The sequence below is a fragment of the Callospermophilus lateralis genome, chromosome 4 (assembly GCF_048772815.1).
Source record: "Callospermophilus lateralis isolate mCalLat2 chromosome 4, mCalLat2.hap1, whole genome shotgun sequence".
Classification (NCBI taxonomy): domain Eukaryota; kingdom Metazoa; phylum Chordata; class Mammalia; order Rodentia; family Sciuridae; genus Callospermophilus; species Callospermophilus lateralis.
This window is the reverse complement of record NC_135308.1, coordinates 66,249,319-66,263,280: the sequence shown is the minus strand read 5'-3', so window position 1 is coordinate 66,263,280 and position 13,962 is coordinate 66,249,319. Positions and strand designations below refer to the sequence as shown.

The 13,962-nt window shown below is 43.5% G+C and overlaps 2 protein-coding genes across 2 annotated transcripts in view; one reads left to right on the top strand and one right to left on the bottom strand.

The window, feature by feature from the left end:
- Positions 1-13,962, bottom strand: part of Wnt5b (Wnt family member 5B) — a 114,697-nt gene that overhangs the window by 42,907 nt on the left and 57,828 nt on the right. The window lies entirely within an intron of this gene.
- Fbxl14 (F-box and leucine rich repeat protein 14) lies at positions 4,484-7,644 on the top strand. Its single transcript, XM_076854022.2, has one exon. The coding sequence runs from the start codon at positions 4,945-4,947 to the stop codon at positions 6,145-6,147; it is 1,203 nt and encodes a 400-aa protein (XP_076710137.1). The 5' UTR covers positions 4,484-4,944; the 3' UTR covers positions 6,148-7,644.

Genomic DNA, 13,962 nt, shown 5'->3' with positions numbered 1-13,962 from the left:
TGTCTTATAAAACTGAAACTCCATACCCATGAAAGAGCAACTCCCCACCCTTCATCCCCAGCCCTTGGGCATCCAAGGCTGTCCATTCTACCGTTTCTATGCTTTTGACATCCATAGATTCCTCCTGTAAGTAGAATCATAATATTTGTCCTTTCGTGACTGGCTTATTTTACTAAGCACAACGTCCTCAAGGTTCATCTATGTTGTTGCAAGTGTCAGAATTTCCTTGCTTTTATGCTGATAATATTTCATTTTGCCAGGCATGGTTGCACATGCCTATAATCCCAGTGGCTCAGGAGGCTGAGGCAGGAGGATCATGAGTTCAAAGCCAGCCTCAGAAAAAAAAAAAAGAAAAGAAAAAAAAAAAAAAAAAGCAAGGCGCAACTCGGTGAGACCCTGTCTCTAAATAAAATACAAAATAGGGCTGGGGATGTGGCTCAGTAACCAAATGCCCCTGAATTTAATCCTCAGTACCCAGTCCATTCATCTGCTGGTGGACATTAAGATAGCTACCTTTGGGTATTGTGAATAATGTTGCTATGAACATAATTGCACAAATATTTTTAGAGACCCTATTTTTAAATTCTTTTGGGCACATACCCAGAAGTGGAATTGGGGAATCATATGGTAATTCTGTCTTTACTTTTAAGGAGTGGCCATATTGTTTTCCAGAGTAGTTGCTCAATTTTACATTCTTACCAACAGTGCCCCAGGGTTCTACTTTCTCCACACTCTCACCAATGCTTCCTTTCCATTTTATTAACAGTAGCATAAAGAGGATACTTTATTATTTTATTTGCATTTCCATAATAATTAAGAGATGTTGAGTGTCTTCTTATACCCTTGCTGGCATTTTGTGTATCTTTTTCTAGAGGTGTGTCTATTCAAGTCCTTTGCTCATTTGTTAATAGGGTTATTTGGGTTTTTGCTTTGTTTTGCTTAAATCTTTTATTTGCATTTGGTGAATCAAATGCTTGGCCTTTCTTAAAATTGGAAAGGCAGCTTTTTATAATCCTCAGATATCCATTTCTATCAGTTACCCACAAATATTGGAGAAGTATTGATACATATAAAGTCTGTCATGAAGATATTACTTCTGACATTAATTCATTCATTTTGGTTCAATATTAATGAAACACCTACTATGTAGAAGGCATTGTGTCACAAAATATCTTAACCCCTTTGACCCAGCCCATAATGGTGGACTCTGGGCCACTAGTTTTTGGATTGATTGATAGGTTGAATGAAGCACTGAGAGCTACAAATCTCTTCTGATCTTTCTTGTGGGATCTTCCCTCTTAGAATGGGGAAGTGTGCATCTCTAAGGAAGCCTGATCTTTGGGCTGGGCATCTCAATTTTCCCAGGCCACACCCAAGTGACAAACACATTCTATCTGGGAATTTAATTTTCTTTAAAATTCTTGGTAAGGTTTTGGAGAAATTCCCTATGCAAAACTCATTTTTGCTTCTAGACAGAAGTTTATAGTTCATGCAGAAAAAAACTTCTGGTTGCAATTTGCTTAACCCATTTACAAAAAAATCTCAACCTATGTTAAACAATGAACCGTCTTGCAGAATTTCCTACCTTGGTATACATCTTTTCAGACAGTAGAAATACATGCCCTCCATGTACTCCATGTATTTCTATGTCCCAAATTGGAGAATAAACTGAAACTTTTAAGAAGCCACTGCATGTGAAACTATTCTTAATCTGCAGTCTGCATTAGAAATCAGATATAATCCCAGAGTTAAGGAAACATCAGGACTCATTTTAAGCTCGTGGTCTCACAGAGTATTACTATTGGATGGTTTCTAGAAGATTTTCTAGTCAAATCTCACTAGTTTTAGATGAGCCAACTGAGACTCAGAAAGGGGTCATTTCCTTAATGCCAAAATAAGTCAGCTGGTTTCCATACTCAGCATAGAGCTCATTCAATACCAAACTTCTTTTTCCCCACCAATATTAATTTCCTAAGATGTTTCTTGATGTTGTATTTTCTTATTTATTCAATGTGAAATAGGAAATGTGATATTGCTGAAAATCCTTGTAATTTATACTTGAATACCTTAAATAAAAGGCTGTGTATCAATATAATCTTAAGAGTTCAACTCCAGAAAAAGTTTTGCTAGAACAAAGACCAAGAGGCAAGTTCTGGAGAGAGTTCTTTCAGGCACCTCTGAAAGGAAAAGGAAAAAAAAAAAAAAAAAAAAACCACAAAGCTCCTTCTCTATAGGTTTGACTCCAATCTGCAACCTGCCCCCTCACCCATGTGTTGCCTGGCACAATGTTTTGTGTTAAATGGGATTAAGGTGCTTTGGATTAAGACATAAGACATGTTTTACATAAACATATAAAATGTAAAAAACCCATGTAACATTAAAAAGGTGACTTTCATGTAGAGTTTAAGGTAAAAATTTAAGCAGAAGTGACTGTGAAGAATATAAGCCTAAATAACTCCCAGAAGAATGTAAATCTAGGTATACCCTAGAGTTGTGACACTTATTGTCACTGCACATCTGGAATCTTCTGATGACTCAGAGTACAGTCTATTATTTCAGAAAGGTTATAAAAATCTGTGGGCCTCTGTGGGTGTGGTGGTATATGCCTGTAATCCCAGTGGCTCCCAGTGGCTTGGGAGACTGAGACAGGAGGATCACAAATTCAGTCAGTCTCAGCAACATAGCAAGACCCTATGCAACTAAGTGAGACCTGGATTCTAAATAATGTATAAAAAAGGGTTGGGTTTGTGGCTTAGTGGTTAAGTAAGCTCCTCTGGATTCAACCCCTGGTACAAAACAAACAAACAAAAAAACCCCAACAACAACAACAAAAATAATATGGTTCTTTGGGCCTCATAGTATATGTAATATGGATAAGGTAAATGCTTGTAAGAATTTTTTCTTCTATATTTCCTGATTTAGGAAGGAGGAGTGGGTGGGGGTATAAAATATGTCCTATAGCTACTAGTGAATCTGTATGTACTTGGGTTTAGTATTGGCAGCCTAGGAAAAGATCAAAAGTTAGCAATGTGATATACTGAATACGAAATCCATTCAAAATCTTGTTCAGGTTCCCAAAGAATCAATGAAATCAATCTCCTTTTCTGATAGATAAATCAGATTGTCTTGTATGTGTGAATTCATAACTTAATCAAAAATATACAAGGTCATTTTCTCTTATCCAAGAAATACTTGGCTTGGGAATAATTAAAATGAAACTCTGAAATCCTATCCTCTGCATGTGCATTTAAGATCCAGGGATGCATTCTAGAATTAAGCATTGCTCTGGTTCCATAAAACATAGTTCATAAACCAACAGACCCTGCTGGGGCATCTTCCATCAAGTTGAACAGTCCTTCCATTTTACTAATAAGTACATTTGTATCAACACATACAAATACATTGACTATCAGTACAATTGGGCCATGGAATTTATAGCCTGAGGATGACAAGAAAGAAACTGATAAAACAAAGCCTAGGGAAGGGTGCTCCTTTTTAGCAGCAAAGCAGACCGAGGGCATTGGGTGGCAGCAAAGTGCGGAAGTGGAAGGAAGTTTTGATGCATTAAGTACTGAGGTGGTGTCTGCAAACAACCAGAAGCTGCTAGAAGGAAGTAGTGATGGATAATTCTAGAAAATTCTAGAATGGACTGGAGAGTTACACTCAACTGCATAATACCCAATTTCTTCTCAGTTTAAGGCACAAGACTGCTGAGAAAAGAACTGTAGAAAAACCATCCCAGCGGAGGAAACTGGGGGTGTGATAAGAGATGTGTTAAAGGCCATTAGGGACAGCAAATAAAGGAAAGTTGAGTGATGATTACTGAGTAATGATATTGGGAGGAAAGTCTTGCAAGAAAAATAAAGGGAGAAGGGTGTAAAGTAAGGGTCAGGAATTGCAGGATAACTGTGGGAAGGGGCTGCACCAAAGAGAAGGAAGAGCGCTGGGGCGTGGCTGGGAGAGGGACTGGCTCAATAACGGGCTGCGGGGTGAAAAGACGAAGGGGTGGGGAAGCGCGTTGCTGACAGCTGCTCTCCGATGGCGCCTACAGGGTTAAACCTCAGGGGCGACCAGACTAGGAAGAACTCGGTTTCCAGGGTAACGGCTCCGACAGTTCCGGCAGCGCAGGCTCGTACCATTGCGCGGGCGCGCACGGGGGGAGCCAGAAAGGGAGGAGGGGACGCGCGAAGGAACAGTCGAGCCGAGGGGTCGGTGCCGGACTCTACCAAACGCGCGGCCCGCCTGCTCGCCCTGGGGTCTGAGCCGAGCAGTGCTCCGGCTGCCGGCCGCGCGGCGTCCTTCGTGCCGGGGCCGGCAGCTCCCAACTGCCCGCGGACGGCGGGGGGAGAAAGAACGTGCGCCCGGTGGCCCGGATTGGCCTTCTGGTCCCCCCGCCTGGGCGGCCGAGTGCGGGCGGCCCGGGGCTGGGAGGTTTGAAAAGCGGGCGAGAGACAAAGGCAGCAGGAAGCCTCCCCAGCGCCCGGAGCCCCAGCGCCCGGCCCCGGGCCCCCTTGCCGGCCCGCCGGCCCGCGCAGCAGCGGCGGCGGCCGGAGGCGGCGGCGTCAGGAAGCGGAGGATGCAGCAGGGGGCGTGGGAGCGGCGGCGGCCGAGCCGGCGGAGCAGCGCGGCCGGAGCGCGGCGTGCTTAGAGCCGAGGCGGCGGCGGCCGGGAGTGAGAGGCACCTTCCCCGCCCGGGATGTGAGGACCCGCGGAGCCCGGGGCGGGGGGAGGGAAGGGCTGGGAGGCGAAGCCGGCAGGAAGGAAGGAAGGACGGACGGACCAGGAGGAGGAGCGGCGGCGGCGGCCGAAGCCGGAAGGCGGGGAGGGGCCGTCCGTTGGGCCCGAGGCGGCGGCCGGGGCGGACGGCGCTCGTCGCCTCCGCGGGGCAGGAGCGGCGGGGTCCGCGCCTCCTCCCCCCAGCACCGCGGAGGGGGGAGGAGGAAGATGGAGACCCACATCTCGTGTTTGTTCCCCGAGCTGCTGGCCATGATCTTCGGCTACCTAGACGTGCGGGACAAGGGGCGAGCGGCGCAGGTGTGCACGGCCTGGCGGGACGCCGCCTACCATAAGTCGGTATGGCGAGGGGTGGAGGCCAAGCTGCACCTGCGCCGGGCCAACCCGTCGCTGTTCCCCAGCCTGCAGGCCCGGGGCATCCGCCGTGTGCAGATCCTGAGCCTCCGCCGCAGCCTCAGCTACGTGATCCAGGGCATGGCCAACATCGAAAGCCTCAACCTCAGCGGCTGCTACAACCTCACTGACAACGGGCTGGGCCACGCATTTGTGCAGGAAATCGGCTCCTTGCGCGCCCTCAACCTGAGCCTCTGCAAGCAGATCACCGACAGCAGTCTGGGCCGAATAGCCCAGTACCTCAAGGGCCTGGAGGTGCTGGAGCTGGGGGGTTGCAGCAATATTACCAACACCGGCCTTCTGCTCATCGCCTGGGGTCTGCAGCGCCTCAAGAGCCTTAATCTCCGCAGCTGCCGCCACCTCTCAGACGTGGGCATCGGGCACCTGGCCGGCATGACGCGCAGCGCCGCGGAGGGCTGCCTGGGCCTGGAGCAGCTCACGCTGCAGGACTGCCAGAAGCTCACGGATCTTTCTCTAAAGCACATCTCCCGAGGGCTGACAGGCCTGAGGCTCCTCAACCTCAGCTTCTGCGGGGGCATCTCAGACGCAGGCCTTCTGCACCTGTCGCACATGGGCAGCCTACGCAGCCTTAACCTGCGCTCCTGTGACAATATCAGTGACACAGGCATCATGCATCTAGCCATGGGCAGCCTGCGCCTCTCGGGGTTAGATGTGTCCTTCTGTGACAAAGTGGGGGACCAGAGTCTGGCCTACATAGCCCAGGGGCTGGACGGCCTCAAGTCCCTCTCCCTCTGCTCCTGCCACATCAGTGATGATGGCATCAACCGCATGGTGCGGCAGATGCACGGGCTGCGCACGCTCAACATTGGACAGTGTGTGCGTATCACGGACAAGGGCCTGGAGCTGATTGCTGAGCACCTGAGCCAGCTCACTGGCATAGACCTGTATGGCTGTACCCGGATCACCAAGCGCGGCCTGGAGCGCATCACGCAGCTGCCCTGCCTCAAGGTACTCAACCTGGGACTCTGGCAAATGACGGACAGTGAGAAGGTCAGGTGAGGGCAGCAGCACCAGCTCCCCTTGTCCTGCCCTGTACACCCTCCCTTCACCACCACCGGCCCCCACACACCCACTCGCATATTTAGACATAGTTCATGGCGATGGCTGAGATAGGGCAGCGACATGAAGCCCAAGCTCATTTCTCCTCCTCCGACGCCCCTCCCTGCTACCAGCCCCTTTCCATTGCCTTCGGGGTACCTCTTCTACCACTGCCCTATTTTCCTCTCCTTTTCCCTGCGGATGGAGAAATGGATTCTGCTACTCACTCACCTACTTCTCTCTGCAGGGGATGGAGGACTGTTTTCACTACCGTATCCCCACTGCTTGGCATTTGTAAATGGGGTGGGGGTGGGGAGTGACTAGTCCTCTCCACCCGGAGGAATTGAGGAAAATGTCTGCCTTCACTTAAGCATTCGTTTGAATACTGTGATCTGGTTTTTATTTTGAAATGTATAAAAAGCAAACCCAACTACAACGGCCTTTCACCCTTCTTCCACTTTGTAACTAATCCCAGTCTCTTCTCATCACTTCTCCTTTTACAGTACTCTGCTATTAACACTCATTTTATTTTTATCTGCTTTCTTTTTTTTAGTTTTTTGAAGAAATTGGAAATCATGGTCTTTTTTTTCTGCTGAATATATTCTATATATTATATATATATATAAATTATATATATATTATATATATATATATATATGTGTCTGGCTACCTCGTTTTAGTTTACTTTTTTCTCTGAAGCCCTGGAATTCTACAAGAGAGATATTTTGAGACTGAAACATTTTTGTGCCTAGACTGGAAAGATGCCCATTGGGTTTGTACATCTTTTTGTTTTGGCTTCTTCCCAACCTCCATCCACCCAGTGTGTCCTACTTCTACATTCTGGCTATAATTTTCTTTTTCTCCTTGTCCATTGGGATTTGAGGACCCAACTGTGTTCTTAAATCTTGACTTAATTTATAGCACAAATGTGTGGGAGAAATGAGAGTTGAACTGCTTTTTTGTTTGTTTGAGATGCAGATTGTGTCTTGAAAATGATTATTATATATGCAAATTATGCCCTACCCTCACCCTCTTCCAAGTTTCTCCACAAAAAGGTCACACAGTGAGGCTTCCTGTTGGAAGTACAGAGCAGAGTTGGCCTACAGAGACCCTGGGGCCCCGGCAATGTGAAGGGGAGGAGACTGAAATTCATGTCTTATCTGTGTTCTGTTAATAAAATGGGACTTTGTGGGTTTTAAAAAGATCTGTTTCTAAATGGAGGAATAGATGACTTTATTTTGGTGGGGGTTGGGACTTGTGGCTTTAAAAAAAATCGCTTTTGAGTAGGATGTATATTTTTGTTGGATTTTGTTTGTTTGTTTATTTTTTTAGAATCCTCCACAGCAACATTCGAGAACATGGAGTTAAAGAAACCCAGAGACCTTTATCAATTAATTGTACTGTTTGTGAATTTGTATAAATAATAACAAAGATCCTCTTAAAACGTTTATATTCTTACATTAAAAGGTTAAACTGATATTTATATAATAAAGAGGAAATATGAAGTATGTTTTTGAAAAAAAAGCACAAAAAAAAACTTGTATCTGTGAATTATTTTTAAAGTATTGTGTGTTTGGGTACATGCCAGAGTAGGAGGTGCTCTTTGTACACTAAGATAGGATGCACCAAATCTATACCTTATTTCTTTCTATGTGAGTGAGCAAGCTCATGGTTAAAAATTTATTCTGTGTAAGGTTTACTAATGACACCCAAATAATGTTCCATTTCTAGAAATATGATTAGAGTGGAGAATTCTATAGTTTTTGGTTTTAAACTGTCAACATGGAAATTTAAAGAAACTGAACAAAATGAAACTTAAAAAAAATTTGACTTGTAAAAGTCAGTTTCCTCAAACGACCAGTTTTTCTTTGGGTGGAAATTAGATCTAGGGGTAATACTGAAAAAATGGGTCATGAGATATGGGGGTGGCCAAGAAGAAAGATGGGTGTCTGTGGGGAGGATGTGAAGGGTGGAGGGAGCTGAGCCATTGTTCAGAAAAGTTAAAAGAGCGCTGCTGTCCTTGCCTGCTCCTCGCTCAGTCATGCATACTGAATCTCCCAGAGGGAGCGAGGGTCCCAGTGGAAAGGAGGAGGGCAGTTCTACCCCTCTTTTTAACATTCCCCTCCAGGCCTGGCTGCATTGAAGCACTTTCCTGGGGGCTGGGGAGATTGGCCAGGAGTTCTTGTACATTTGCATTTTAAGCACTTCCAACACGGAGGCTGGCCACTCGAGCCACTCAGTTGAGGGTTCTTAACTGAATTCATGCAGATAAATGAATACCAACAATTCTAGCAAAGAGTTCCCTTTGGTAGACAATAACCAAATAATCTGACACCCAGCGATTGAGCTGTGGAAATTGATGAGTATAAATGCTCTTAGTTGTGGAGTAATTCATATTCCTGGTTTCACATAGGTTTGTCTAAGTTGTTTCTGAGATTACTTTTTTCCTTTTTTTAAACACCAAAAAAGCACTGATCCCAGTGAGAGCTGATAAGAACAGTATCAAACTTTCCTGGATCAGCATCTCTTTCCAGGAAGAGGGCTAGAACCCAGGTTTCTCTTGGGTTAAGATTGTTTTGTAAAATTTCCAAGCTTTAAGACTTGAGCATATCACAAAAGCTGCATTGTTCCTTTTTGGAGAGCCATCACAATTGGGTCTAATTGAGCCTGACACTAGATCCATCTTCCTTTTCTATGGGGAAGGTGTGGATCTTTTTCTTTCCACTTAGGTTACAGTGCTTACTGCCTAAGGGCAGGGTGGGGGGGTATGTGTGAACCCCAGTAAGAACCAGGGACTTTGAATTAGGGCCAGCTTTTTAAATTTAGCATTTGACACAATTCCCGAAGGTTACACAAGCCATAGGTTCCTAGCCTATTTTTCTTCCAAGAGACTGCATGGCTGTACAGATTCATTCAGTCAATAAATATTTGAGCACCTCCTAAGTCTGCCTCTATTCACATTCTTCATTTTAACATGCAAAATAATCCTACCACCACCTGAAGCATTTTCTGTTTTGATTTTTTTTTTATGTTAAAAGTTATATATAAGCTGGACTTAAGGTTGATAAATTAATGTTGAAAGTTAAGATCATGGGTATCATGTCCTTATCCTGAACTAGGCATACTTAATGTATCTGGACCTTCTCAGGAAAAGATTAATAAACCATTTACTGTCAGCAGTGAAGGTTAATTGCTTATCTCTCAACCTTTTTGGATGGAAAGAAATTATTATGTGTTGAGAACCTATGTGGGCATAATTCTTTTTCTTCTTTTTTTTTTTAAATTATTTTGGTACTTTATCACCAAGTTTATCCCAGCCCCCCCGCCCCCTTTTTGAGACAGGGCCTTGCTTAGTTCCTGAGGCTGGCCTAGAACTTGCAATCCTGCCTCAGCCTCTCAAGTCACTGGGATTACAAGGGTGTGCCAGGATGCCCAGCGATACTTGTAAATTTTAATCCTCAAAGCACCCTTCTAAAATAGGTCTCCCTGTTTTCCAGATAAGGCATAATACCTGTCTTGTGCTATTCAACCAGAAAGTGAGGGATTCCACAGGTCCACTTCTAAAGGTCAGCTCTCTTCTGCTCTGAAAAGGTTCAGTTACTGATCAGATGTTGATTTCCAGTGAGGTAACTCCTGAGAAGGTAGGGGGGACTGGGTAAACATAGCGTGAACAAGCTTATGCCACAGGTACTACTTCAAAGGGTCAGGGTAAATGTGGGGTATATGAGGGCTTAATCCCCACCATACCTATAGGACAGAGATGCATTTAGAATGCATTTAGGAACACCAAAGGAAGTGAGTTGCTATACATAGTGGTATGAAATTTAAAAGTCATTTCCATTAAATTTTTAGGTAGTAAAACATGATTCAGGTATTTGCTGACACTTTTTTTTTTTTTTAAAAGAGAGAGAGGTATAGAGAGGTAGAGAATTTTTTTTTTTAAATATTTATTTTCTAGTTATCGGCAGGTACAACATCTTTGCTTGCATGTGGTGCTGAGGATCGAACCCGGGCCGCACGCATGCCAGGCGAGCGCTATTTGCTGAAACTTAAGAACTGGAAAAAAAATGTGAACCTTATTGTTTAGCAGTAATAAACTTCAATAGGAACTGGATAGTAGTCAAGAAAAGGCTTCATATATTTTCTAATTCTCACTGGGACAGACAACTTTGCAGCCCTCAAAGGGCCATAATGGACCTCTAGCTAAGAATGCTGGGTGTTGCTGCATAATTCTCCCAGCCAGGGACTCTTTCCTGCTGAATTCCTTAGTTCTACCTGGCAGGGGAGGGAAGCCCATTTGATTTATTCTACATTTGGCAAAAGGGTGCTTGCCTAACTTACATTTATTGAAATTCAAAGCCAGTATCAGGACATCCTTAAATGGTGGAAGAAAACTCAAACTGATCATCTCTTTTCATGGTTCGAATTAATAATAAAGATCTGCAAAAGCAAATATTCCTTTTATTGGAGTCTCTCTTTAAAGGTAAGAACTTAAAAAAGGACACACAGGATGTGGACTGAAGTATGGCCTGTCCCCCCCAGACTGGTGCTTTCCTGAGTGGTTACTGCTTACATTCTGGCCTTGGCAGATAAGTTAAACCTTTCAGTTTTCTACTTAAGAGAATTTGAACTTAGGTTTTCAAAGGGGAAAGGGGTTGTGGCCCCAGGGGACCACTGTGCTTCCAAAGAATAAGATCCTCTTGATTAAAAGATCAGATTTGTAAAACAAAACCTAGACCTCATGCAGCTTCTGACAACTGTCTCTTCCCAGTCCTGTGAAAAGGGAAGCCCCTGGCCTCTGATCTTTGCTCTGTTCTGCTGGGGAAAGGGAGGGACTGGAGTAAGTCATCTACTGGTCCCTTCTCTCTGTTCTCTTTCTCTTTCCTGCACCAAACATCACCCCTTTTAAAAGTTAATTTTATCCCTTTAGTAGAGGGCAAGACCTAAATTTTGTGCCATTATGAACCCCCGAGGAGCCAGAGGGGTGAGGCTTTTTGATGAAATAATGTGAATCATGAGGAAAACATAGGATTAGAAATTAGAAAACTGCATTTAAACCTAAGCTAATGCTTGGACCATATAGTTAGCTCATTTTTGTCAATGCTCTTATTGCAATATTAAGTAGCAAATTAAATGTTTTAAAAAGCAAATGTGGTAAAGTAGATGAAACATTGGTATTGAGAGCAGTATCAACTATTCATGATTCATAACTGATCAAAGGTATGTATGTGCACAACTTGGGGGAGAGCAATTGTTTTCAGTTCTTAAATGGAAATGGTGTTTCTAGACAATTAGTAAATATTTTTAAATGTCCACTGATGATCAGTGTTAGTCTTTTCCTCTCTTTCAGGGATTGCTCTGAGTTGCCTTTACTAACGCAGAATGCTTGGTACTATGCAAAGCCAAGTCTTCCAGTTGAGGCACAAGATAAAGTGAGCTTCCGATCTTAACTGCAGCAGCCCTGGAGCAGGATGTGTTCAACCCCTTTCCCCAGTAAAGTGACAAGAGGTGTGTATCCTCTGCTGTTTGTTAGCCTACAAAAGGGTACTTATTTTCCTAAAAAGGATTTAAGTTTTTATTAACTCATTACTCTTCTATTTTAATTGTTTAAGGGTCAAATGCTACATGTCCTTATAAAAAAACTGTGGGTAGAGAGCGGCTCAGTGGTAGAGCATTTTCCTAGCATGCTCCAGGGCCTGGGTTTGATCCCCAGCATTGCAAAAACAAACAAGGATTCTTATATTTGTTATAGTGGAAATAATGAGTCTCAGTTACAAAGAAGGGAACTGGGTAAAACAAAACCAAGATGTTATGCAGCTTCTGACAACTGTCTCTTCCCAGTCCTGTGAAAGGGGAAAGAAACCAGCAGCAGGAAAGAAACCCAGGTGAGACAGTGTTAGGAAGGTGAATGTGATCTACTGGAGGAATTTAGTTGTAACAGCATGTTCAGTTTCTGTCTTGAAAATTTTCTTGTTTCAGATCTGGCAGATATGGTACATTTAACTTTACAAGTGGGGAAAGAAGCTTGACACAGTCAAAAAGATTTTGCATAGATGACACAAGGATTTAGTCTTGAAGCCAAGGCTGCTCCAGACTTTACTGAGCATCAGAAGGCAGTTGACTTGCAGGTAGCTCTTTGGAAAACACCACCCTCTCATCAGAAACATCCAGCACTAGAATCAGGAGTAGAAAAACAAAAATACCTCCAAATGCCAAAAGTCATTGCTGTTTAATATGCATTACAGTATGTAAACTTAGATGTGTTTTGCAAGCATTGTTATACATGGGGTTACTCAAGAAGCTGAGAAACCAGGACAGGTTGGCAAATAGTCTACTTACAGACCCTTAGGTCTAAAGTGGTTGGTTGTGTCAAATGTGTTGTTTGCAAAGGATTTGAGCCAGTTTCCAAAACACTGGATTGTCTTAAATGGTAATGTGCAGTACAAATCCTGGAAGTCTATGCTTGTGATAGTCCCAAAGCCAAGAATTTACATGTATTTAATACACTACAAATATCTATCACATTCTCTTATAAAGTAGAATTGAATTGCAGGAACCCTAGCTTTTTTCTCTTCATTCAAGGATAAAAAGGCTTGACCTCGTAAATGTTTTATTACAAATCCCTCTTGTCCAGAAAGAGTAAAAGGGTCTAATTTGATAGTAGGGGGTATCTTCTCACATTTATTAGTCCTTCATTTTCACTCTAGTAGGACCAAGCCTACCACACAGCTGCCTTTCAATAATTACTACTCATCACCGATCCAGGATTCTGGAATTAGATTATGGGAAAATAGTTCTTTAAGACCAGATTTTTTTTTCCATAAATAGTGTGGAGTTAATCAGTATTGGTTTGGGAAGCATTGTAGTTTTCATTTAAAAAGGATATGAAAGGGTTAGTTAGGGTTGTGGCTCAGTGGAAGAGCTGCTTGCCTAGCGCATGGGGCACTGGGTTTGATCCCCAGCACCATATAAAAAAACTAAATGCATAAAATAAATGTATTATGTCCATCTACAACTAAAAATGTTTTTAAGAAATGATATGAGAAAATGTTTACCACAAACATCTTGAATAATATTTCTCCTCAGGAAATCTTAACCCCAAACTGGCATTGTTTATGTATGAACCTGCTTCCATCTTCTAGCCCAGGGCAAAGTTCTTTGAGAACTGGTCTCTAAATAGGGAAGAACCACAAAAATTAGTCCAGATCATCTTTAGACTGTTAGAAAAATTACTGAGGCTAAACTTTGACAAATAGTTAAAATAAGGGAGAAACCATGAGTTTAAGCCACTCAAATAAATAAATTCTTATGTTCTTAGATGCAGGACAATCTATTTAGTGCCTTCCTTTTCTACTTTCAATATTTTAAACCTTCACTGCTCAAAAACCTGCTGCTATTAACTATCAGAAAAAAAAAAAAAACTGGATGGATGGATGGACAGTGGGTGTGTCTTAAGCAAACAAGATGAAAGTGACAATTTCTAGCTCTTCTAGTTCATTTCAAATGCACACAATTCAGCCAGTCAGGAATCTGTGAAACCATGGGGCCAAGTTCTGTGGCCTCCTGAACTTTGTTGGGCTCACAGCTGGCTGGTACAGGGAGCAGAGAGGGTCGTCAAGTTTCCAGAGTCTGGAGTAGACAGGTGAGGACTCTCCCAGCCCTCCCTGACATTGCGTACACTTGAGACAGATGCCCAGCCATTGTACTCAGAGTCAAATCATGACAATTAGAACCATGTGACCCACAGAAAGGCAGCTGGTCTCTTTTTGTCCCCCA

Coding starts and splice junctions, on each gene's coding strand:
- Fbxl14 (XM_076854022.2), top strand. CDS start 4,945: ATGGAGACCCACATCTCGTGTTTGTTCCCCGAGCTGCTGGCCATGATC.